The sequence below is a fragment of the Alexandromys fortis genome, unplaced genomic scaffold (genome assembly GCF_014885135.2).
Source record: "Alexandromys fortis isolate MF-2015 unplaced genomic scaffold, M_Fortis_MF-2015_v1.1 scaffold_107, whole genome shotgun sequence".
Taxonomy (NCBI): Eukaryota; Metazoa; Chordata; class Mammalia; order Rodentia; family Cricetidae; genus Alexandromys; species Alexandromys fortis.
The window spans coordinates 4,119,824-4,147,156 of NW_026067987.1; the positions used below are offsets into that span (position 1 = coordinate 4,119,824).

General features: G+C 45.2%; 1 protein-coding gene across 1 annotated transcript; it reads left to right on the forward strand.

The window, feature by feature from the left end:
* The first annotated feature begins 1,627 nt into the window (after positions 1-1,627).
* On the forward strand, positions 1,628-20,861 carry Aldh8a1 (aldehyde dehydrogenase 8 family member A1). Its single transcript, XM_050159439.1, has 7 exons — positions 1,628-1,824; positions 5,601-5,748; positions 7,119-7,274; positions 9,418-9,567; positions 12,288-12,544; positions 16,776-16,937; positions 20,221-20,861. The coding sequence occupies exons 1-7, from the start codon at positions 1,684-1,686 to the stop codon at positions 20,671-20,673; spliced, it is 1,467 nt and encodes a 488-aa protein (XP_050015396.1). The 5' UTR covers positions 1,628-1,683; the 3' UTR covers positions 20,674-20,861.
* The last annotated feature ends 6,472 nt before the right edge of the window (positions 20,862-27,333 follow it).

The following is a 27,333-nucleotide window of genomic DNA, read 5'->3' on the forward strand; positions in this document are numbered from 1 at the left end:
GGAATAAAAATAAGAAAACTTTCCTCTACCTCATGCCCTCAGCTGTACAGCCACACACAGCCTGTACCACACACATTGGTCAGTGAATTTTCTCTCACCAACACATCTTTTCACAGTTTTGTTTGTTTTATTCTTCTTGTTCCTCGTCCTTGTCCTCCTCCTCTTCTTCTCCTTCTTCTTCTCCTTCTTCTTCTCCTTCTCCTCCCTCTCCTTCTTTTTCTTCTTATTCGGTAGGTAGGGTCTTGCAATGATTCCCAGGTTGACCTCAACTTCTTGGGATTAAGGGAGCCTCCTGCTTCAGCCTGGGACTATGTGCCACACTGAACCTGTCAGCAACACGTCCTTCTAAGATCTACATAATATTCCTTATTCCAATGAACTGTTATATTAATCAAGTAAAGGTCATTTGTTTGCTCTCAGTTCTTGTCCAGTAGCAAATATTTTTAGAGAGATTTGTTGAAGGGAGATCAAGAGACAAACTAGGCATGGTGACATGTTGATCTGGCAAGGTGCTCCAAGAAGTGTTCTGTGCACCCGCCAGCATGTGGGAAGGAACATGTGTGCTTTCACACCTTGAATCCGATATTCAAGTCTCTAGTCCAATTACCCAATGGGGAAACTTTCTGAGTGCCCCATTTCTTATTAACAATGAGTCCAACACCTGTTGACACATGCATGACCAATGTTCTCTTAGAGATAAATTGCTTTTATTACAGACTTATCTTCTCTCCTGGGTTTCTTTGTTTTACCAATGTGTAGAACTGGGCAGGAGTCTATGGTTTGCTGTCTATGTTGTATAACTTTTGGCTTGTATCTTTATTTTCATGGCTTAAATAGGATTTGTGACCTATCACTGTAGCCCTGGTTTGGGATGGAAGGAACATTTGAGGGAGAAGGCAGCCCAGATGAAAACAGATAAAGCAATGCACACAGGAATTCTGTCCTCCATATCTGTCTGGAGGTCAAGGTGGTGAGGCCAAAGGTTCATCCCTTGCTTAGGTGTGACTTTGGACACTGACTAACCTCTCAGAGGCTCAGTTTCTTCTCTAGAAAGGGGGAAATAATGAGAACCACGTCATAGACAATTATTCTGTGGGACTAGAGAAAAGTCTCAAGGCTTAAGAACATTGACTGCTCTTCTAAAGGTCCTGAGTTCAATTCCCAGTAACTACATGGAAGCTCACAACCACTGTAATGAAATCTGGTGCCCTCTTCTGACCTACAGGCATGCATGCAGGCAAAACACAGTATCCATAATAAATAAATCTTTAAAAAAAGAAAGAAAGAAAGAAAGAAAGAAAGAAAGAAAGAAAGAAAGAAAGGAAGGAAATTATTCTGTGGAACCAACTTCCTCATGCTGTTTTGCACTTAGTATTGAGACAGTGGACACGCTGTGACTCCCGTGAAATCATCATCTCCAGTGCTGACTGGAGAAACGGGTGGCTCCGAGGGCCCGTGAAGACATGATGATGTCAGTTTAACACACTATCTGTTTCTCATAATGCATCAGCCGTTGCCTTCAAGACCTCTCCTGAGTCTGGAATCTGGAATGTTCTGGAGAGCAGCAGGACTTCTGGCCTGTGGTATGCAAATGAGGACACTGGGGCTGGGTGAGTATCAGCACAAAGTCCCAAGGACAGGGGCAGTGAGCTCCCGGACAGGCTGAAGAGCATTCCCTTCAACATGGCTGCTGGGAAAAGAGAGCTTTTGATGTTGGAAAACTTCATAGGTGGAAAGTTTTTACCCTGTAACTCATATATAGATTCTTATGATCCATCCACAGGGGAAGTATATTGCAAAGTACCAAACAGCGGGAAAGAAGAGGTGAGTGCATTTGCTTAGAAAATGGAAATGCATTTACTGTGTTGACAAACTGTGGAGTTGTATAGGGAGGGGATGAAGGAAAATAATAGAATTTCATAAGGTCATTTGTCTTGTGACTGGACAGGTATGAGGCAGAGCGGCTCTCGGCTTACTAGGAACAGAAGAAAGTTGTTGCCAACTTAACAGCTCTGGGCACAGTTGGTTTTAATTTTTGTAGTTCTCAGACAGGCTATGATAGTGCCTAGTACAATGTATTGTTCTTAAGAACTATTGCCATATTAAATGCATCCTTTTCCACAAAGTGTCTGCTAGCTCCATGGATTTATAAAAATACGTTTTAAAAACTCCAGTTGAGAACAACACAAAAAGCCCAGTACTTTATTTTCAACCACCATCTAATAATTCTTCGTATCGCCACAAATGCCCAGTGAGGCAAAACCAGCCATTTGAGTAACGGAGCTGAAAATTAGATTCTTGTGTTTTCACCATACTTAACAATTAAAAAAAATAGCTAATGGCTTATATTCTGTTCTTGTCTTTTCCTTTGCATTTTCCTTTCTTTTTTAGTTATGAGGAATTAAGATTCCTTGGGGAATTTGGTAAAATATCTGATTCATTTGATTAGTTAACTTATTGCACGGAGAACAAAAAGTACCTACCTTGGTAAGTGTGGCTGATATGTGTGTAGTTATCAACTGAATACTGTTTTATTATTTTTTGGCACAGAGAACTAGATTATAAGATCATTTCACCCTTCCTATACTCAAAGCCTTTTTTTCTTCAAAAATCCAGCTCTTTTCTTCATTGTCAAACTTTAAATCGATCTAGAGGAAAAATATCACTTTAGACTTCTGTGCTAAAGTTTACAAATATTGGATATCTTGTTAGTTAAATTGTAACCAGCAATTTTGTTTGCTTCCAATGACAGCAAGCAACCGCTCTTCTGCTCTTCCCAGTCCCAAGGTCCAAAGTGATGCTAAAAGTAACAACTCTAACAAAGGCAGGTGGAGTGTGGTAACTGCGGGCACTTCTTCGGGAAGCAGAATAAAACAGATCTTTTCACTTCCTACTACATATAGCAGTGCAGTTTGCAAATATTGTGTGTTCCACAAATGCTGTGTCTTTGATGACTTTACAAGATACTTGCAAAATTGTGTGTGTGTGTTCATGTACGTGAGAAAGAGCAGTGAGCTATTAACACTTACAGATGCATTTCACACTTTGGCCACAAGAGGGCCTATCTGTTTTCATGTATTTATCCTTTGGAGCTCCCTACTCTTCGCCTTTCCAACAGAGGCCTCTCTTCCCTGGGCTGGGCAAAGCCACCTGTTCTGCCACAGAAAGAGTTCTCAGCCCATGTGTGTCAAACACAGGGGTCTCACATCAGATATCCTGCCTATCAGATATTTACATTACGATTCATAAGAGTAGCAGAATTACAGTTATGAAGTAGCAACAAAAATACATTTATGCAGCATTAGGAAAGTTGAGAACCACAGTACTATAAGGTGTCAGTTAACAGTCTTGGGGCCCACACAGACTGGGTCTGTATCCCCACACTGCCTGTGACTTCCAGCAAGTCACATATGATCTTTCTGTGCTTCAGCCTTCTTACTATAGAATAGCACACAGTACTCTAGGTGTGAAGCTTTAAGAAGCGTTAAGTACTTTGTAATTTTGGTTAGAGTTCCTCAGATATGCAAGTTAGCCAGTGAGTGACCGGGTTAGTCACTCCACGTGCCTGTAACAGCCCTAGGATGCAATCACATCGAGAACGTGAGACTGGACAAACGGTTAGCGCTGAATTAAGAGCTTTAGAGATTCGACACATCGCGGCAGATTTCCTTTTCCACACTAGATCCCAAACCATGCATTCTTTGGGAAATGAATGAAATTTTTCATCTATTAAAATGAAAACCACGTCTTCCAAGTTGCTTGATGGCCGACTTTTAGATACCTTGGTAGAGGTGGCGCATGTTCTCCCCACCCCCAGTTCTTGTCTTTGCGTTTACCTCCAAACTGGAAGCCCGAGCATCTGACCTGCCTTCGAACAGCATGCTGTGGGAGACAATGGCTATGCTCAGTCCCTTTGCGAGGCAGCCTTAACCTCTCCTAGATCCCCATTCTGCCTGGCTGGCTTAGGCCTCGGGGCTGTTACTGCTTTATCTGTGAAATGAAAGGCTGCCGTGGTGAAGGTAGCCGGTTGGTCGTATTTCTGTCCCTCAGCTCAGCTCTGTGGATCCCTCGGGGACGGGGACGTTGCCTGGGAGCAGCATCTTGCTCCTTTTAATGCAGAGAAGTGTGCGTTAAAAGCATGGGTGTGCCACAGCGGACCACCATTCGCCTACACAGAGAGCTGGTGGCCGCAGTTTGGGGCTGCTAAGACTATCACTGCTGTAAACACGCCTGCATAGGTTTTCTTTGCATGAGGGTAAGTACTGGTTTCTCTGGGATGAATGCCCAGGAGGGTGTTCCTGGCTAAGAGTAGAGGCCCTGTCATGTTCTGCATAGGTGCCATCTTTCTCATCCCGGTCAGCAGTGGATGACAGGGTTCTTTTATTTATTCAATTATCTATCTATCTATCTATCTATCTATCTATCTATCTATCTATCTATCTATTTGTTTATTTATTTATATTTTAATTTTTTTGGCATCCTCCCCAGCACTTGGTATTGCCACTGTTTTATTTTGTTCCTGACCCCTTTTTTTCTTGGTTCTGTGGGGTAAAACTGAGGGCATTGGGCATGCTAGGAAAATGCTGTACCACTGAGCTGCACTCTCAGCCCAGAATCTTTTTTTTAAAGATTTTTTATTTTTTATTATGTATAGTGTTCTGCCTGCATGTGCATGTATGCCTTAGGACCAGAAGAGGGCGCCAGATCTCATTACAGATGGTTGTGAGCCACCATGTGGTTGCTGGGAATTGAACTCAGGACCTCTGGAAGAGTAGCCAGTGCTCTTAACCACTGAGCCATCTCTCCAGCCCCCCAGAATCTTTTGATTGTTGAAACTGACTTATGTACATTTCCCTATGGCATATTTCCAAGTCCTTACTTATCTTGGGCATACATCTTCTGTCCATTTTGCTCACATCTTTGTCCATTGCCTAATTAACTTGCTAGTGTCTTTGCTGTTACTGTTGTAGCTTCTTCATATGGGGCATACCAGAAGCATTTGTCAGTTGTGTGATGAGCAGGTATTCACCATGGGTCCTCAGGCTGCCCCTTGAAACTTCTGTCTCTTCAACATCAGAGGTGCCAGCAGCCCAGACACTCCTGAGATCCTCCATTCCATCCCTGGTACCACTTGGCTTGCCTTATTCACAGAAGCTGGGGGCATCCTTGGGCTTATTTTTGGGCTTCTAGAAATTCATGCTTGCGTCTGGTCTGGTCCCTGTGCCATGGCATGTGAGTTGGCCTGAGACCAAATCCCTGAGGGGACCAGCAGACGGGAGAGGCTTTGGCACATGATGTCACACGGTCAGCGGATCACTGTGAACCCATGGTGGCAATGACTCAGAACTCAGATGGTTGGATTTGCCTGAGGGCAGTGGAAGGCTGAGAGCAAATGGCCCTCCCTTTGTCGTTCTGCTGCTTGTGGGTTACATACACAACTGTGCTGTCTATTTGGTGGGTAGTTTAGCGTGAGGACATGTTGAGAAGCTGAGCTTGGGCAGAATGACCATCAGTGATGAAGGAAGCCAAGGATTCTGGATGCTGCCGGCCGCTCTGGAGCAATAGTGCTAAAGTGACCATCTCTGGTTTGCTCCTCAAAGATTGAAGCTGCCGTGGAGGCTGCCAGAGAGGCCTTCCCTGCCTGGTCGTCCCGGAGCCCCCAGGAACGTTCTCTGGTCCTGAACCGACTGGCTGATTTAGTGGAGCAGTCCCTGGAGGAGTTAGCCCAGGCCGAATCTAAAGACCAAGGTGAGGGGGGTGGGGCTCCCTGGCAGGATCTGTCTGCCTCCCAAGCTCTTTTACCAATAGAGACTGAGGCTCGAGAACAGGCATGTCTTACTAAATGCTTATGAAAACTGCAGTCCATGGGCTGCTAGCATCCCCACTCTACTTTGTCAGGGAATCGCTTGCCTTTTGGTAGACGGTTTACACTCAAGGGCGAGTTAGTCGTATCACCCTGTCTGAGGCGCCAAGCTGACTTACATACTTGCTTGTCAAGACAAAAGTAGAGACGGAGGCAAAAACATGCAGGATGCAGAAGGCCAAGTTTTGTGGCTGATACGCTCTGCCCCATCGAAACGAGACAGTGGCTGGACCCAAAGCTGAGTGATGGGGGACATCCTGCCAATTTAGTTAAAGGAGCTGCACGGATCCGCAGCAGAGAGTGGCGATAGGGAGACAGGAGGAACTCGGGGTGGCCATCCCATCTCCCTGTTCTGTTCAGAGCATCCCAGAGTAAAGACCATTTGGAGACCAGCTAATTTTCTCATCCATTGTCACCATTCTACTCCTGTGTTTTCCCTGCTTCCCAAAGGACATGGGGATAGGGTGAATATATAAAATTTATAATGTCTTTTAGTCGTGTGGTGTTAAAATATACCTGCTATAAGCCAACTTAAAGCAGACAGGCACTCAGAGAGAGCAGGTTTCTTCCAGGATAAGGTGGTGGTGCCCACCTGTGATGGCAGCATGCGCGGGGGGGTGGGGGAGGCGCTGAGGCTGAGGCAGGAGGATTGGGAGTTCCTGACCATGTGGGCTACACACACACACACACACACACACACACACACACACACACACACACTTTTGCTCCTGTTCTGGGGGCAGCCCGTCTCCCTTGGCCACTGAAGGGCATCTGGGAGAAGTTTAAATAAAATCCCTCCTACCCCATCCAGAAACCAGAATCCTGGGCTGAGGGTCTCTCTAGCTCTTCCAATGACTCCTCTGTGTGTGTGGAGGATGTTTAAGATACCTCCCACATTCATATGTGATGTGCGCCTTGAGCTGTTTTAACCCCAACTATTTCAACCACGTCGTTTCGAAGCTGCTGGCACACCAGAGCCAGTGTGAAATGGCGTCGTCTGGTAGCTTCATGATGAAAGGGAGGAGGTGTTCGCGGGACAAAGATGCTCTGGCTCTATTTTAGGTCCTCCGCACCTCATTCTATAACCTCACACCTAAATATCTCATCGCTTGAGCCAACCAGAGTCAACTCTGCGAGGGAAAGAGGAGCCTCCCATGGGCTGGAAATGAGCAGAGGGACAGATGACGAGCGGCAGAGGCCAGCGCTAACTCCGTGGGAAACGCAGGCAGCATTTTATGGTGTCCATTTCCTACAGGGAAAACTCTCACCCTGGCAAGGACCATGGACATCCCTCGGTCTGCTCAGAACTTCCGGTTCTTTGCCTCCTCTATCCTGCACCACATGACGGAGTGCACACAGATGGACCACCTGAGTTGTATGCACTACACTGTCCGTACCCCTGTGGGAATAGGTAGGTAACGTTCCAGGAAAACCTGTGTCAGTCAGAATGCTCAGAAAATTCTGGACAAGCGCTTACTAGGGACAGAATATGGAAACGCGAGGGGTTGATTTTTCTCTTTTTTTGTTGAAAATTCGTTGGCTTTAAAAATGATTTCTAATTCATCCTCATTGTATCAAATTCTCTGCCTTTTCTAGAAACGTTGTCTTGGAGGGTCACAGGGAAAGGGGATGATGTCAGGAGCGCTTTGTTTCTTATGATTGAAATAAGAAAACACCAAATCCAGACAGTGCCATGCGTGGACTGCAGGATTGCATCTTCTTCACGCTTCAGGATTCTGAAAAGCTGGGACAATAGTTCACTTTTCTCTTTATAGGATTCAATAATGTGAGAAATTTGGGTCAATGAATAAATGTGTAGTTCAGCTGCATGTACGAACTGGCGCGTTCCTAGCGCTTGGACAGGGGAGGCAGGAGGAGAAGAAGAACAAGGTTTTCCTTGGCTACACAGTGAGTTTGGGGTTAGCCTGGACTGCACAAGGCCCTGTCTTCAAAAACAAAGAAGCAAGAAATAAATGAGTGCATGCTCCTTCAAGTAATGCCAGTTGTCTGGTTAAGAAGAGTTAACCTTTTTGCCCCTTGTCCCTTGATTAAGGTGTGTCAGGAATGACTGAGTGTGAGCGGTAGATGTCGCTGTTTCCCTGAGAAGAAACACCATGCTTTGCCGCTGCAAACAGCAGAGCGAGAAAGAGAAAGCAGTGGAAACATTTCGCTGTCTAACCCTCGAGAAAACATTCCCAAGGAGTTGTAGGAAGTTTTAGTCTCCTACTAAGAAACATATGAAAATATTTTGTTGCAAACACATTCTGTAACTCTTAAAGAACAGATTTTTCTATGAGAAATTTAGTAGTATAAAATATACTTACTTACATAGGACAAAATATAAACTAAAGTGATTTTTTTTTTTTTTTTTGAGAGAGAGACAGGGTTTCTCTGTGTATCCCTGCCTGTCCTGGAACTTATCTGTAGATCAGACTGCCTGTCCTGGAACTCACTCTGTAGACCAGGCTGGCCTGTCCTGGAACTCGCTCTGTAGACCAGGCTGGCCTTGCATTAGCAGTGTTTCATTCATAAGGGAGAGCTTATATGCGTGCAGGCTGTGACAGAAAATGGAAAGTTTAAGAATAGCGCATAGAGATACATCCCGTCACACCCAACCTGTGAATGGGACCTAATGCACAATTATTTAAAATTATTTAAAATATCCTGGGAGTCTTTGGGCCATTTTAAAAGTTAACTGATTACATGTTCTTGAGAGTGAACTTGGCAGATGACAACATTTTGTCACAAAGTCCAGAGACTGGATGTCCCTTCTGAAAGTCCGGGGTGTTGCTACCCAGCAAACCACCGTGGTCAGAGTACAGTTGAGCATGTAGACAGAATTTGATTTTAAGACCTGCTGCTGCCAGGCTGGATTTCGCAGCTTGTGCGTCAGAGTCCATCAGCATAACTGCTCCCTAGAGGAACACTCAAAATCACCTTGTGCCTGCTGCACTCACAGTTTAGCAAGGCCTGGCCTTGAGTGTCTCAGTGACAGCAGGTTAGAGACAGAGGAGGGGAAGCGACCTCGCTGCCTAATACTGCACTGCTCCCAGGCTTTCTTTAAAAAGGAAAGGTCAGCCGGGGCAGTGGGGTGTGCACCGTTAATCCCCTCTGCCCGGGGAGGCAGAGGCAGGCGGATCTCTGTGAGTTCAAGGCCAACCTGGTCTGCAAAGTGAGTTCCAGGACAGCCAGGACTATTACACAGAGAAATCCTGTCTTGAAAAACCAAAAATAAAATAAAATAAAAATAAAAAGTAAAGCTCAATCTACAGACTTCAATATGCACTCTCTTCAGACAGTATTAACAAGTCATCAATAGCCTTTAGCCCCGGAGCCTCTGTTGCCCTGGTTCCTAATTATAGTCGTGGCTCACCATGGTACATGTATTGACTTTGCTACTGTAAGGAGCGAATTACTTGTAAGGGTTTTAGAATAGCCTTCCTGAAGCTGGCAACCAATAAGTGACCTTTGGGTTTCCGGGCAGCAGGGAATTCTGCTAGAAACACCACCTAGCTGGTCTGAGGCATGGCCCTGCTTCTGCTCTTGTCCCTTAGCTGGTTTAATCAGCCCTTGGAATTTGCCACTGTACCTGCTGACCTGGAAGATAGCTCCGGCCATCGCTGCTGGGAATACCGTAATAGCCAAACCTAGTGAGCTGACTTCTGTGACCGCGTGGATGTTGTGTAAATTCTTGGATAAAGCAGGTACCAGGGTGTGGTGGGGGCAGGGAGGAGGCACGGAGCTAGGGCAAAACTGACAGAAGCCACCTTCACTCAGTGCCTACTCCAAAGATGTCTTTTCATTTTGTAACCCTGATACTTTCTGGTCATGTCTTCATCCACAGCAGGGTTCTCTTCTACGGTCCCTTCCTTCCCTCTTTAACTCTAGCAGGATGTCACTCACAAATAGCGTCACCCCATGGGGTGAAGATTGTGCAGTAAATATTACAGGCTTAGGGAGTCCTGATAACATCAAAGACACCAACCAGTTCAAGTTATTATCATCAACAGTCACGTTAGATTTAAGTCTGAGCTACCAGTCAGTCTTGGAAGTTGAGTATTACTAGATTTGTATTAGTTACAATGACTACTAGATTCAGCCATTTCCAAGGGATTTAATATACACCCCCCTGCTTCTCTGTATTTGGGGCAGAAGTGGATAGGCTGTAACACCCACTAGTTTGTTCCTCGTTTTCTTTCAGCTAATGGTTTAATGCCCTCACTTAGGCTCCCTTCCTGGTTTTATTCGGGATATAATTCTGCATAGAGAAGCCTGGCATTGTCCTGACACTTAAATCTCAGCAAGTGGCCTTTGAAAAGGCCTCTTTCTGTTAGAATCATTATCTTGTGAACCCCTACAGCTAGGAAGGTAATGGTGACTGGGTGGTCGGAAAAAATTTATCCCCCTCTGTCTGGGCCAACATGTTATGTACTTACTGCCTTTTGGCACAGAGAAGTCACAGTAGGGCTCTTCTGACTCCTTAGGATGGGCAGCAAGTAGAAGCCTATTTCTCCCTTTCTTTTTCCTTCCTTCTCAACCTCTCTTCCTCCCTCCCTCCCTGCCTCCCTGCCTCCCTGCCTCCCTGCCTCCCTGCCTCCCTGCCTCCCTGCCTCCCTCCCTCCCCCCCTCCCTCCCTCCCTCCCTCCCTCCCTCCCCACTCCCTCCTTCTGGATGCTTCAGAAGAAGATGCTTGCACATAACTTCCAGTGGAGTTTAGCTAATTCTTTGGGATTTTAATCATAGGCTAAACCTGGCCTTGTTTGGAGAATAGCATCGGTCCTTGTTGGGAGGAATGAGGCCTCCCAACCAGTCTTCGAGATGACCTATATAGATGCCCCAGGCCCCTAGAAGATGGAGACCATGCCCACCCTCCCATTTCCCAGATGCACCCATTCTTCGTTATAAGCAGGCCACCTTCTAATTCCATTTTTGTCAAAGCCAAGTCTTTGGTGTGCACATGGGCGTCAGTCATTTCTTGCCAGCTTGGTGACTGCAGGTCCTTAGAGTGGAGCAGGAGAGGGGCTGCGCCTCTTCGTCAAGCCTTAGCCCTTGAAAGGCTAATAGTTCTTGTGTGTTCATGTGTGCCTGACTGATCTGCCGGCCACTCACCCCAGTCTTTATTTTGCAATTTCTGTTTGTCAACTAAATTGCTTTACTTCTCTGGCAACCAGATTCTCTTCAGAGTTTAGAGGGTAGTTATCTCTACAAAAATTTTATTACCGTCTGATTCGGATGGGAGATAACACTGAGAAACCTCACAAGCTGCTGCCTCTTAACCTGTTACCGTCAGACTGCAGGCAAATGGAGAAGGCTGACATGTGTGGAAATTGGTCAGCCTGCGGAATGAGCTCATTGTCCCACGGTGAGAGATACAAGGCATTCCTGTGTTTTCTCTCAGCCTCTGTAAAAACATCACAGTAAACATCAGACACGGTTTATTAACAGCTCCCCCCCCCCACTTATACCGCTACTCTCCCATCTACCCAAAGAGATGCCGTATATTGGAGCTGCGGGCCTCATCCATGGATGGTGGGAAACTTGTCCTTGTTTTTCTTCTATCAACGGCTTTCCTTCTAGACTTTTCTTTGCTCTTCTACGTGGTACACAGCGCTCCTCTAGCTGTGATGTATAAACCAAGGTTGGCCTAAACTAGACTGGATAAATGTACACACTGTAGAGCGGCAGAGGGCGCTCGACGTCTAATCCTTTTACACATGTGTGCATCCGCGTGAATACACATTCAGGCACCTGCATAGCTTTTCACCCCCGCAAAGAAGTTAATCCCCAAAAGAGGTAAATGTATACATTTAGGTCTCAAGGGTCTTGCTGTAGAAACAATCGAGGCACCTGTTTTTGGGTGCTCTTGGTATTTGTTCCATGATTTGGGGTGGCGGTGATGCTGTACAGAACCATGGGCGTGGAACCTTAAGTCAAAAATTACCCCGTCTGGGACAAGGACCCCTCCTGCTTTTCTGGGCCGAGACAGTTGATGTCTTCATGTCTCTGCAGGTCCACACAGATGTTTACTGAACACTGTTACTCTGCTTTGCAACTTTTAAGTATCAAGTTGGAGCAAGTGCCCCCAGCAAGCGAGGATGCTCAGATTGCCTGACAGTACCTGCAAGTCAGCCCCTGGAGCTTAGTCAGTTTTATAGAATGAGTTTCTCAGAAAGTCCTTTACCCTGCATCTTTCCAGGCCAGAGCACCCAGAGACATGCCAGCAGGTAGATTCTATGAGCGGAGATGACTCTGTAGCATTGGCTTTGCTATTATACTTGAGCCAGTATAAAATCTCCAGGGACTGTCAAACTTACAACCTTCACCCTCCCAGCTTTTGGACTCCCAAAGGTGAACCTCTGTGTCTCTTCAGCTGTCCTCCATACACCCAGGAGAATCACTACCGCTGATTTTATTTCCCATCCAGGTGTTCCACCGGGTGTGATCAATATTGTGTTTGGAACAGGGCCCAGGGTTGGTGAGGCCCTGGTGTCCCACCTAGAGGTCCCCTTGATTTCCTTCACTGGGAGCCAGCCCACAGCTGAGCGCATTACCCAGCTCAGTGCCCCCCACTGCAAGAAGCTCTCCCTGGAGCTGGGAGGCAAGAATCCTGCCATCATCTTTGAGGATGCTAATCTGGAGGAGTGTATCCCAGCAACCGTGAGGTCCAGCTTTGCTAACCAGGTATGAGTCCCGCTCACACAGGCCCTGTCAGGTGGGATCTGTTTCGACACAATGCCAAGTCCAGGGAGTTTGGTGATGGTCCTGCTATTTTATCTTCAAGAAGGATCCGTTATAGTGTTATCTTAACACCCAGGAGTAGCCGGGCAGTGGTGGCGCAGGCCTTTAATCCCAGCACTCGGGAGGCAGAGGCAGGCGGATCTCTGTGAGTTCGAGACCAGCCTGGTCTACAAGAGCTAGTTCCAGGACAGGCTCCAAAGCCACAGAGAAACCCTGTCTCGAAAAACCAAAAAAAGAAAAAAAAAAAAAAAAAAAAAAACCCCACCCAGGAGTGGCCTGGTACAGTCATAGCTTCTTTTTGTCAAGTTCCTCACATTGAGTCACACAACTTTTATCAAGTACCAGTCATGGGTAGAATGGCGGATTCTGCAACTCTAAGCATCTCCATTTCTTTATTTACACAGTCACCTGTCTCCCCTTTGCACCCACATGTCCTATTAGTAAATTTTCTTCTCTCCCCAAAGTATCTCTGGTGCCTTTACACCCCGAGTTCCTGTTTCCTGTAACATTCCAAAGCAAGTTTCACCTCAGGCCACCTTTGCCACTTCTATTATGATTACATCACAGATATTTCTGTGGGCTCTGTCATTTCCGTCAGGTTCTTCAAAGTCACAGCCTCCCAGAGGAGTAAGAACCCTAGTCCAGAGTCACTGGGCAACACCTTTTCCCACAGATGGGAACGATGTCTCCATTTCTTTACCTTTACGATACTTGGAATGATGCTACCCTTCAAAGGTCTTCTGGGAATGCTTAGTGACTTTCAATTAATGTTTTCATAATAATGGTAATGATAGTTATTTCCTTTACCATAATTTCCAAAGAAGATAGCTAGAAATGTAGTGTTTGCATATGGGTAGACAATTCAATGTTCTAACAAAAGTGATTTATTCATTAAAATTATCAAATGTCCAGTAAACACATAAACTAGTGATCACACACTTCAAGACACCGAGAGAGGCACACACTCTGAGAACTGAGATGAGGGGAAGTGGGCTGATAGGTTGTGTAAGGTAGCCACCTGCTAAGCAAGGGGACACAGACTGAGGCTACTCATCTACCAGGGTCCTTTTGAAATTTGGCTCAGCCCACCAAACCTCTCTTTAGGGGAGAGGGGTATGTTAAGGTATCAATGAGGAAAAAGATACAGCCAAGCCAAGGCAACAGATGGATTTTAAGCAAACTATAATAGCTTGCTTATTTGCTTTAGCTGATTGACGAGTTCCAAGTGGAGCCTATTTCCCCCTTAATTGAAGATAATTGGCTTCAGGGAAGGGAGGGGCAAACGCTCGGCATGACCTTGGGTATATATTAATTCAAAACTCCCTTTCCTAACTGTGAACTGAGAATACTAACACACTGCAGAACTTTTATGGAGAAAGTAGTCAAATCGGTGCTTGGCATGGCGTAGAGATTCAGTGAATGAGCTCTTTCTTTGCTCATTCCCTTTGGAGTCATCCTTTCTGCGATCTCAGTGTGAACTAAGTCTTCCTAGCATGAAACGATGGGAAACTTGGTAAAACTCTCAAGTCTCTCCACCTTCTGCATAAGGAACTTATGCAAATGAACCCAACAGGTGTCTGGCCATCTTCCAAGTCACTTAGGCAGATGGGATAGTGGTGCTATTGGGAAAAGAATGTATTATTTCAGAACATTAACTGCTTAATTTGGACAATAAACCTTTGTGCAAATACCAAGATAATTAGTTGCATTCTGTTCCCTAGGATTGTTGTAAACACCAAATATAAATGTGATAAAAATGTTATTAGTATTTGTGCATTCATATACTTTCATACCTTCTCCTTTGAAATGTCTAGATGTGGTTTATAAGCTATTTCATATTTAAATGACAGTTAGGATTGTTTTTCTCTCCAAAGTGTACCAGGACCTATCCCTGAACACTCAGCATCTCTCTTTAGGTATCTAGTGGGCATCGGAACTTAACAAGCCCACAGCACAACTCTTGCTCTTCCTCTCTCCCCACCCACTGGAAAATGACTCTTCTCTTTGCCTCTTGTTTGTCCTTTCATGGAAAGGCATACTGTCCAAAGTGGTGCAAAGCCCAAAGCTTGGAACAGCCTTTTCTTGCTCTCTTCCTTGTATCTATGTCTGATCTATAAACGGATATGTTGGCTCTATGTTTAACACATATTCTCAAACATTACTGTTCTAGTGTATCCATGCGGGTCTTCTATACTTTAGGGGTCCCCCACCAATTAAGAATCCTGAATTTGGTGGAAACATACGTACGTCTTTGTTCCCCTTCCACTGATACCTGCCCAGTAGAAGCTACTTACCTTGGTTTCAGCCTTTGGAATATTCCCCTCACTCCTCACTCTAGCTTCCTTTTGTTTTAGTTTTGCACACAACGTTGTGAGTGATCATCTAGAAATGTAACTCTCAGGGTCAGGGAAGGTAGCTCAATTGGTAAAGCACTTGCCATGCAAGTGTGAGAGCCTGATTTAACGCCCCTAGAACCCACTTAAGTAAGCCAATCACACACGGTAGTCCTAGGATTGAGGAGAAGAAGATGGGTGGGTCCTCTGGCTCAGGGGTCACTCAGCCTGGCCTACTCAGAGAGCTCTAGGTCACTGAAATGACCCTGTTCTAAAAAGCAAAACACCAAAACAAGCAACCACAAGAAGAAAACACAAGGCAAACTGCTCCTGAGTAATGACACCTGAGGTGGTTCTCCAGCTTCCACATGAAGACAAACACTACACAAACCCCCCACATGCATGCACACTCATACTCACATTATGTATGTGATATGCGATGTACTTCTGTATATGTGTTGCTTTTATTGGTTAATGAAAAAAGCTGCTTTGGCCTATGACAGGGCAAAATATAGCCAGGCTAGAAGATTATATATATCTTCTAGAGATATCTAGAGATCTGAGAGAGAGAGAGAGAGAGAGAGAGAGAGAGAGAGAGAGAGAGAGAGAGAGAGAGAGGTGAGGAGACAGATGCCAGATCCTTACCAGTAAGCCACAACCTCATGCCTATACACAGATTAATAGAAACAAGTTAATTTAAGATGTAAGAGTTAGTTAATAAGAAGCCTGGGCTAATAGGCCAAGCAGTGTTGTAATTAATATAGTTTCTGTGTGATTGTTTGTGTTTGAGCAGCCGGGAATGAATGATCAGTCTCTGCCTACAAATGGTGCCCAATGTGAGCCATCTTAAAGGTTATTGGGTGAAGGGGTTCCCACAGCACATATGCACCACATATACACATGCATACACATACACATATAAACATATGCATACATACACAACACATACATACCACAAATACACATGCATACACACAAAAGCACACACATGCATTCACATATCACACACATACCCACACATACATACTATCATATACACACAGACACAATATAAATCTGATCACATAGGTGGGAGGAGTAAACAGAACAGAATGCTGGGAGGAAGAGGAAGTGAGCTCAGAAGCCATGCTCCCGTCTCCCGGGCAGACGCACGCAATGAAGCAAGCCGCCAGGTCAGACATGCTGAATCTTTCCCAGTAAGACCGGTGCTACACAGTTTATTAGAGATGGGTTGATCGGGATATCAGAATTAGCCAGTAAGGGCTAGAGCTAATGGGCCAAGCAGTGTTTAAAAGAATACAATTTGTGTGTTGTTATTTCGGGTAAAGCTAGCCGGTGGCGGGAGCTGGGTGGCGGAATGCAACCCGCAGCTCCATACAACACTTCCCTTCACTCCCACCCTCAGCCCACTCATCTTCTTGTCACCTACACCAGCTTCAGGCCCTCAGTGGGTTCCCCACTCTAACCACTGGAACCTCTCTCCTCCCAGTCTTTACTTATACAACTTCTTCATATCAACCAAGAGTCCCTTCAAGTATCTCCTCTGTAAGTGCTGCTCGCCGCCAGTTCCTTCACCAAAATCCTTAATTTTATTATTTGCCTAGCGATCCTCTATTGCTCTGATAAGTCTCTGAAGTCGTATCATGTAGTGGATGTTTATTTCTGCTGTTGTCTGTCTTCCTGTGAGATTATGTGTTCCGTGTGGTAGGGACTAGTCCTGCTGACAGCTGGATCTCATTGCCTGGACTAGTGCCTGATGCATGGCAGATAATCAAAAACATGAGGCATCTATCCATGAAGAATAATGTCCCCATCTTTATCATTGTCTTCACTCTCGGCAGGGGGAGATCTGCCTCTGTACCAGCAGGATCTTCGTCCAGAGGAGCATCTATAGTGAATTTCTGAAGAGGTTTGTAGAAGCTACCAGAAAGTGGAAAGTTGGGATGCCCTCTGACCCGTCAGCCAATATGGGTGCTTTGATAAGTAAAGCACATTTGGAGAAAGTAAGTGATCTCTGTCATGTATGTTCCAGAAAGTTCTTATTTAGAGAGACACTGAGAGGCTGGGGATGGTGGTGCACACCTTTAATCCAGCACTTGAAACGCAAAGGCAGGTGGATCTCTGAATTCCAGTCCAGCCTTGTGTACATAGTAGGTTCCAGGACAGCCAGAGCTACATAGTGAAACCCTGTCTTAAAAAAAAAAAAAACAAGATAGTGAAGGGGAGGGAGGAAGAAAGACAGAGAAAGACAGACAGTGTGTGTGTGTGTGTGTGAGAGAGAGAGAGAGAGAGAGAGAGAGAGAGAGAGAGAGAGAGAGAGAGAGAGAGGGAGAGGGAGAGGGAGAGGGAGAGAGAGAGAGAGAGAGAGAGAGAGAGAGAGAGAGAGAGAGAGACACGCATAGGGAACTTATGCAAATGAATCCAACAGGTTATTTGAGGATCTTCTAAGCCACATAGGCAGAGGAGAAACTCAGGGGCTGGAGATTTGGATTCTAGCACCCACATTGAGAAGTTTTAAATGTCTGTAACTCCAGCTCCAAGGGATCCAACTCCCCCTTTTAGTATATACATGGTCACATGCACACACACACACACATAAATATAATAAATCAAGTCTTAAAGAGAAACTTGGTATAAGCAGAGGACATATCAGGCTTTGAAATATTACTTTTGAGAAATTATCAGCTATGGAAAATTGTTTCTCGTGGACCAAGAGTAGAAGGGAATCCTTCAGACACTTAGTTGAGCCTCTCTTCCCCATTCCTAGAGCAAATAATTCCCTCTGAATGAGACCTTTTCAGCCCATCCTATATAAAACTACACTCCCTAGAATGTCCCCTACCTCTCTAATCCTTTATTTTTCCCATGTTTCTTTTTTAGGTCTGTTTTATGTGTGTGAATGTTTTGCCTGCATGTATGTCCATGTACCATGTGTATGCCTCACATGAGAAGGTCAGCAGTGGTCATTGGCTATTTAGGGATAGTTGTGAGCCATCATGTGGGTGCTGGGAACTGAACCCAGGCCCTTGTCAAGATCTTCAAGTCCTCTTAACTACTGAGCCACCTCTCCAGCTGGCTCCACAATTCTTAAGACTGCCAACACATAACCTGTACTTCTTCCCTTAGTGTCTGTCTTCCCTTGAGCAGAAGGTGGTCAAGTTCATTCACTGCTGTGTCCTGAGACTAGAAAATCTCAGGAAGCACAGCAGTGCACAGTATTCATTGGAAGAGGGATTGTAACAATGTGTTCTGGGTTTCAGAACTTTGTGACACAAACTCAAGGTACCAATTTTCCTTGAAAATTCTCCTTTTGGTGCTTGGCTTAAAGTACTTGGAATCGGATCTAGACCCACGGGTTATGGACATCTCTCTTGCTGGGATGACTCAGTGTGGACTCCAAATGGAAAATAAACTCAATTACCCGGCCTCTGTTCAAGAAAGTATTCATGTCATTATCTCTGAGTCACTGGGCTAACTTAGGAAATAATTTGTTTTACATTATAATCAGCTATACTGTATTGCCTACATTTGTTTTTAGAGTATAATCGGCACTAAGACTAGAAACTTTTTTTTTTTTCGTGGAATCTCAGATATAGAAGGCTGGGCCTTTAAGTCTTACATATCATTCTCTTTCCACTTCCTTTGAAACATTTTATGTCTTTGAGAAATGCTTACATTGTATTCTGATCATATTCACTTGTCCCCCAATTCCTCCAAGTTTCATCCCACACTGACCCACATTTGTGTCTTCAGTTTTTACCCCATCAAGTCCAGAGTGCTGCCTTTGTACTCTCGGGGGTGTGGCCATCCCCTGTCGTGCCCTCAATCTACCAGGGACTACACCTTTAAGAAAGCTAACTCTCCCTGTCCCAGCAGACATCCGTTACTATAGCTACTCAGCTGGGCATGGGACTTAGTGCTCACTTCCTCCCTCCATGCTGAAATGTTGATTGGCTAGAGCTAGGGCTGGCCTTGGATTTGACTTCAAGCAATTGCCCTGCTTTGTCCAGAAAGCCCTGTTTCGTGTATTCAGCCTCTGGCTCTGGCTCTTCCCGTCTTTCTGTCCCCCCCCCCCCCCCCGCAAAGATCCCTAAGGAGCTGGCATGGTATGGATGGTCCATGTATTCTCTGCCCTACGACCAGCTGTGGTCCTGTGTGTTTATTACCATCTTCTGAAAAAATAAAAAACTTTTCTGATGAGGATTGAGAGATGTACTGATCTATGGTTAACAATAAACCATTAAGAATCAGTTTAATACCATGTTATATCTCTTTAACAAAAATCATAATAGTAGATTCTCCCCTGGGGCCAACGGCCTCTCTAGCCACAGGTTCTTGAAAATGATACTAGTACCAGATAAGGGATTCCGTTTTGTAGAGCAGATCTCAAATCCAACCAGAAGATGGTAGGTTACTCCTATGCTATGTATGCTAATATTGCACCAGTGAACGTACCTGTGTGGGTATTGTTATTGTAGCCTCCAGGGTTTACAGATGGGCAAGAGAGGTGATTATTTTTCTCCTCTTGAAGCATGTGCCGCATTTTCCATGGCTATGAAAGCTAGCCAGTAGGGATGAAGCTTCCACATCAAAAATAGCTTCATTTTCCCATGTTTTATGACTCAAGTATGTGATGTCTTCAGTAAGACAGTAACCAAAAGTAAAGGCAATGGTCCATAATATTTGGGGGTTTATGAGACCTCACTGGCCAGTAACTTCAATAGAAGTAATTAATTGTGGCATTGGACACTTTACTTGTTAGCCTGTGGTGTCTAGTAAGAGCACTGTCAACCCCGTTATAGGGAATTTCCAACTTCTTACAATGATCACACCTCTATCACCTGCAAACACACACACCCACCTATCCATCCAAACACACATACACACAGAGTTCTGTCCCTAACTACAGGGTATGTCTGAGTATGGCTTAAGCTTATTGTTTATTGTTTACTAGCTGCATGAACCCAATATACTTCCTGAGGCACAAATTGGAGATAAAAATAGCTGATAGAATATAGAAAAAAATAAGTGACAATACATAATATTACTTATATTAGTGCCTGATATTTAGGCATGAGATAATCTCCCTGCCATTTGCATGAGGGCTAAATATTCAAGTTTGGGGGAACTCCTCTGCCTTTAGGCTTTGCACCCGAGTAATGACATAACCCTAGCTCCCTAAGCACTGACCTTGGATTGCTTTTCGATCGTTAGAGAATACTGATTTTTCTGCTGACATGTCAAATGTCAAGAGGCTTGTAATTATGGTTTTCTTTATATCCTCAGGTCAGAAGCTACGTGATGAAAGCTCGTGCAGAAGGGGCCCAGATTCTGTGTGGTGAGGGTGTGGACCAGCTGAGTCTTCCCCCCAGGAACCAAGCAGGCTACTTCATGCTGCCCACGGTGATAACAGATGTTAAGGATGAGTCTTGCTGCATGAAGGAAGAGATATTTGGTCCAGTGACGTGTGTTGTCCCTTTTGACAGTGAAGAGGAGGTGATTAAAAGAGCCAACAGCGTTAAGTATGGGCTGGCAGCTACAGTGTGGTCAAGCAATGTGGGGCGCATCCACCGGGTGGCTAAGAAGCTCCAGTCAGGTTTGGTCTGGACCAACTGCTGGCTCATCAGGGAGCTGAACCTGCCCTTTGGCGGGATGAAGAGCTCTGGAATCGGAAGAGAAGGAGCCAAAGACTCATTTGACTTCTTCACTGAAATAAAAACCATCACCATTAAGCACTGACTCCCCCCTATGGAGAAGCAGCTGCGGCCAATGCCGGACAATAGAGACTCACTCATGGGATGCAGCAGACAGAAATCCTAGCATGTGTTCAGCTATGCCTTGACTTGCCAGGAGACTAACTCTTACTGGCCTTCACTAGCTGGTATTTTTACCGGCTTGTGAATAAAAAAAAAAAATGCAGTTTTTAATGTGGAATGAGAACAAGGTTTCTAAGGAGGAGACGCAGCAAAGCTAAAAAGCTGGCAGTCTCCCTGGTCCTCATGTCCTGGCTACATAGATGTCATTGTTTGACTGGATTCTTGAAAAGCTGCCCAAATCAGAGATTTTCATTTACAAATAAATGGCAAAACAAAAACGAAGGCCTACAAAGCTGGGGACCAGGAAGCTGGCTTGCTGTCCAAGCATGAACAACTGAGTTCAGATCCCCAACATCGGTGTAAAAGCCTGACATACATGGTGCCGTATAACACCCGCCACATACATGTGCGCACGCACACACACATATACAACCACCACCGTCAACAACAACAACCACAGCAAACATGAAGAGGTCAGCCCCAACCCTCATCATTTTTACCCCGATGAAGCTGTGGAGATGGTCGCCTTAACCCCCTAGCCACTGGCAAACTGACTGAAGCTTGGCTGACCCCATCAATATCAGGAAGGGATGGTTGTGAGGAGCTTGTAAGTGTCCTGCGTGACAGGTCTCACTAAACATGTCTGGTAAGAAGAGAGGAAAGCAAAGCAGTGGTTGCTTTTTAGAGAAAACTAGGAGCACAAAACCTAGTTTGATCCTTTCCCACTGTCAAGCCCAGACATCTCAAAGGAGCAATAAATTGATCATCAGTTTGACATATGTCTGGAGGTGTCCATTACTTGTCTTATCCTCGTTCCCTTAGAAGTATAGCTTTTCCTACTAGTAAAAGTCAGTCTAACGCCCGATTCGCACATCCCCTGAACAAAACACTGAGGTTGACAGAAGTTCAGGAGCAGCCTCAGGGTTACACCGAAGGCAAGGGGCACAGGAGGGATTTGAACCTCAACCTTTGAAGCTCAGGACTTCTGACCCCTTCGCCCCTGCTGGTTGTGCTCCAGAAGCAGGGAAGCACGTGTGGTTCTGGTAGACATTCTCCTTTCCAGGTCTCTCTCCTTGCTGGCTCTCTCATTGGCTCCATTTCTCCCGAGTGAGAGGCCTGTACAGCAGCTGTGCAACCCAGATGCCTCCTCCAGTTCTCCCCTCACCTCACTCACTGGGACTCTTAGCTGCCTGATTCCACAGCTGCCTGGACTCCTGAAGGCCTCAGCTCTGTTCCTTCCTTCTGAACTCTGAATTTATTGCATGATGCCTGGCACACAGCAGGGATTCAATGGGCTTGTGGAAGGGAATGAGATCTTTACGCTGCTCTGGTTGCATAGTGTGAGGCAGGGGTTTGCCGTGGTGGTGGTGGTACTATTACGCATCATGAGTTTTCCTAGGACTTCAGGTATATTTTTTTTTCATGTACAAATACTGTGAAATTTCAAGTGACCTTTTAAAGAGCAAGTGATGACATTGGGCTATATTGGTTTCTAGCTTTCACTTCCTCTCTTTTCTCTTTCCTTTGTTGATTTCCTTCCTTCCTTCCTTCCTTCCTTCCTTCCTTCCTTCCTTCCTTCCTTCCTTCCTTCCTTCTTTCCCTCCCTGCTTCCTTCCTTCCTTCCTTCCTTCTTTCCCTCCCTGCTTCCTTCCTTCCTTCTTTCTTTTTTCTTTCTTTCCTAGCTGAGATCCATAACCTACATTAGCTTAGCCCATGACGAATTCTGAGTATCAGCAGAAGAGATTTCAGTAGCTCCTGTCATTAGGAATCTCTATCTTCAGGCTAGATATTGATCAGCCGGAGTTGGGAGGGAAGAGCGGAGGCTGACTGAGGTTCCTGGCTATGTACCTTTCCCTGTCTTATTGACGACAAATGGGTTGCGCATGGCAAACTCCGAGGAGTCAAGAACTGGATACTTAATGTGTATTATTTAAAGCTATACGTTCAATTAGTAAATCTCTTAAAATAATAATGCAACCTAAAAAACTGAAAGGTGAAAAGCAGATGTGGAAGGGTAGGAAAAGGGTGTCGGGTTAGAGCTCATTCATTGTAGCAAGCTATACTTGTTATTTGAAGTTGATAAAGCCAGAAATACAGGGACAAACATTGGTTAGTTCAATGGTATTGAAGACCTAAAAGCAGAGCTACTTAAGAATGATTCTTTTAGTTTAGTGACACAAACCTATCTACAATCCTAGCCCTTGGGAAGCTGGGGCAGGAGGATTGCTATGAGTTCCAGACTAGTGAGAAAATATCTCAAAAGGATTGTTTTTCCTCCTGGGGATAAAGAACAGAATGTTGGAAAGGAAACGTCAGCTTCAGGGATAGACCATTTTACTTCAATTTGTGAACGATGTGTCCTCTTTGATTGTTCTGGCTCTTTATTTTAATGCGCTGTTGCTAGCCTGCTTTAGAAAGTGATACATATATTTCCACACTCCTACCTGATGCTTTTCCAGAAAGTGGAGGTTGGGAATCGTGTGCTATGTTGTTGTAGAATATACCAGGCCTCGAACTCCTAACTAAGCGGTTTTTAGGAGGCTGTGATAGCCTAACGTCTTGGAAGCCAGCCCAGGCTACTGGAAAGAGCCCTTTCCTCCACAGACCCCTTGGAAGTTTGCCTTGGTCATGCTAAAGGAGGACAACATTCTTCTGGCTCAGAGTTACCTTCTCTCACAAGAGGACTTGGGAGACAGACCTGGCTACTCCTGCCTGGCCAGAGGTGGCAGGAGGGCGCTTTGAGACTCCAGACCTTTAAAATTAGACCTCAAAACTCTTAGTCTTTTTCACTCTGTGCCTGATTCTCTCCTGTGAGTTCTATTATCCTTGTGCTAGAGGCCCCTGAAGCTGTCTGTGGCTGTTTAAGTGGATACATTTCCTCCTCAAATGTTCCCAGGGCAAGTCCCTCCATCCAGGTCTCCCAGTGAGGGTTTAGGAGCCTGTGTTAGGATATTTTGATTGTGGATACTAAAAGGAGGCTTCTGGAACATATTCTGGCATTCATCATCTATCTGGTGAGTGGTCTGGAAAGTTCATGTCATTAGTCCTGGCTGCCAAGCTGAACTGCGCCCGGGCATTGATGATTCACCCCAAAGCCTATGCAGTGCAATCCATTGCCGTCACTACTCTGTGACTTCTGCCAAACGAATGGTGGGCAGTTCTGGTAAGAACCATATTTCCGATTGCAGCTGGCCGTGCATCACATGTTGATAATTTGCCTAAACTTGCCTGTTGTCTGAAGAGGTGCCATCTCCACGAGTTTGATTATGGCTTTCTCATCCCACACCTCCTCCCACTTCTCCTCCACAGGCCTCAGTCCAGTCTTACCCGTGGAGATGTCATTATATTCCAATCTCATAATTGCATTTAATTCCAGTGTGACTCAACAATCTCCCAGAAGGCTTTGTAAATTACTCACCAGAATATTAAGGACTGTCTATATAAAGTGAATGAATCATAACATATTAGATTACCAGAGACCTTGAGATCACCCTCCCTTCCCCTAGATGGACAACGGAGGCATAAATGAAGTTTCCCTGCTTCCTAAAAATATTAACAACAAAAAGGGCTCTGTCAGTAGAACTGGATATAGAATGTGCAGGACATCCAGAAATACGCAAGCACCAAGGACCTGGAAGTCTTCTGAGGACAATGAAAAAGTCATTGCTAATTCTGAGGAGTATTTTAGGCTCCTCACCCCCATACCGTTAGCAGCTGGCCTTTGTCTCCACCGAGGGTGAGTTACAGAGGCAACATTATTCTCAATAAGAGCTTCTGGAGTTGAATTTATGTATGAAACAAGAAGTATCTCATTCTAGCGCTTGCAGCTCGGAGTGAGTGGCAGGCAAGAGCCAAATCCTGTTCCCCAGAGGACTCTAAGGCTGGGTGGGACCCAGAGGACTCTAAGGCTGGGTGGGACCCAGAGGACTCTAAGGCTGGCTGGTATCTGTGTGGGAGCTTTGGGTCTCTGGGTGGGAAGCAGTCTTGATTTTCTGTAATCATTGTGACAGCCTGTGAGCTGTGGAACTCTGCAGCTCTAGCCGCCTGCTGCACGTGTGGGAGCAGGTCCTGCATGGGGCACACGGTTCTCAGTATCACATTGTATGTTCATGTGTGAGACCACAAGGACCGCCACTGAGAAATAAGAACAGAAATTTTCTTGAAATTCCAAGCAGGAGATAGCTGATTTTCACACATCATTCTTGAGAAACCAGAGTGCGTGAGAATCACTGAGCTAGGAAAGAGCGCCTTTGTCAGGGCCGTTCCGTCTTTGCAGGATGTTTGGACCGTTTGTCTGATCCTAAAAGCTCAGTAAGTCACATCCTTTGAAAGTCTCTTTTGAGCTCATTTTTAGGCATTTGGGGGAATGCACTCCTCCACTTAGTGGCGATAAGCACTAAAGGGGCTAATTTTAATTTTCTGGGGCCACTGGCTGGGATTTGGGCTGAGTTAATGCCTGTGTTCAGGCCAAGTTCTGTCATCAGGGTGGAAGCAATACTGTTTCTACTGTCCCCACGGAAGAAGGGACACTAAAATGCTGCCTGGAGCTGTGACTCCCCGCTGAGACTATTGACCTCCCTCCTTCTCTTGCCCCCACCCTCGCCTTCCTCTGCTGTCCTAAATAAAGGGAGATAGCCCACTTCTGGACTCTTTGCTGACAGGGCACTGCACCCTTTCCTCAAGATATATTTAGTGCATTTTAATCTCGAGAAAGACCAACTCCCTGACTGGTAAAGTTTGAAATAGTTAGAGAAGAAAACCCTTTCTCTGGAGTTCGTACAACTGTCAAAGTGATAAGGAACGGAAAGGCTGCTTCAGGTCAGACTTCTCTGAACCTTTGAACTGTGTTGTGTTTGGATACACTAGAACATCCACCACGGCATGCTAACGTGAGTGTGGCCATGTCTGCCTTCGGCTATATTGTTCACTATGAATTGCTGTAAGAAGCAAGGACCTGGATAGATGACCTCAGACACCTAAACGGCAGCATGCAGTGATGATGGGATTGCTCAGCACACTCACACGCTCATCCACCTCCCCTTCGCTGCAGGAAATGCCTACTTTTGTCTTTGCATATACAGCTTGGAAATGACTTTTTGAGTATTAGCGGCAATGCAAGACTTTTTATGTCCTATTTTAGCTGCTTGGGAGCCAACCATATAGACGGCATCATTTCCTTGCCATGTTTTAAAAGCTCTTAAGGTGTCCCAAGTCTCCTTTTTCCTTTTTTTGGGGGGGGGGATGGGACTTAAACTTATTGAAGCATCATTTTTGAGCTTCCTAAACAATGTCTTGAAAATGGGTTTCATTCCTCCGTTCTCCACAGAGTGAAAGTTCTCTGAAGGCCAGGGGTTTTTCATATTAGGTCTTTGTCAATATTGCTTTTATAGCTACAGATCCAAGCTCATTGTCTCAGAAAGAAGGAGAAACTGTAAAAATCTTTGCTATTCTGAATTGCATAAAAAAAAAAAAAAAACCAGAATCACTGTATGAGCCATCGTAGGCCCTGGATAAACCACATGCTTGATTACAAAGAAGCCGAGACCAAGTTTTAGTTGCTAACTCATTTTTGCTGGTTTTTGAGGAAATCCCAGACACCCAGCAAGCGAGAATACTGCAGCCAGGTGTCCTGGCTCATCAGACAATGCAAAAACGCATGCCAGCTGCCAGATGCCAGCTGCTTGGCAGAAGGAGAAGACCTGAATCCTGGGAGATGGAGCCACAGTCCCCAGACTACTCTTTAGAGAGATGGGAATCGGCCCCATCCTTCATGCAGATGGACTGTGCTCAGAGAATTTAGTAAGTGCGATCTACATTGCTCTCCCTCTGGAGCCTCCTGTCCAAGGTGTGGCTAAGAGGCTGGGGTTTACGTCACTCCTGCCTGATAACTCTTGCATGAACCACAATATTTCTGCAGTGTAATGGGAATGGGATGAGAAAAAGTGAATACTTTATAGTTTCAGACAGAAGAGGGAGTGCAAGTACCAATAAGTCGATGCAGTAAGAGAAAGACTACATGGAGCAAATATTAAAACCAGACAAGCATTTTGTAGGAATTTCAGATCAGGAAGAGGATTTGTGTGTTTTGGGATGACACGCATTAAAACAGTGAATTCCTCTCATCAAACGAAGCCTTCTAGCAGGAAGATGTGGTCACGGAGAGAGGAGATACCAGCCTGGGCCAGAAGCATTGCCAAGTCCCTGGGCTGTCACTCAGGCTTCTACTCTGCATCTCCAAAGACCGTGGAGCCATTTCCCAACTTCTCTCATTTCTGGGTTAATCCCGCAAGGCCGACAGCAGAGAGGCGCCAATGTGGTCCACAGTAGACAAACGTGCTTTTCATCCTGTTTGCAGGGAGGAAAAGTTTTCTTTTGTCTTTTTAGGGTCTTGTCTTCTTAAGATCTTCAGCTGAGCCAGACAAATGAACTCAAGAGAGGACAGATTAAGAAGAAAAGACATTTTGAATTAAATTTTAAATGCATGAGGATTCTGCAAAAAGAGAGAGAGGAAGGAAGGAAGGAAAAGGGGACTGATGTGGGAGTGTCATATATCAATCTGTTGATTTCATTGGTTAAGCAATAA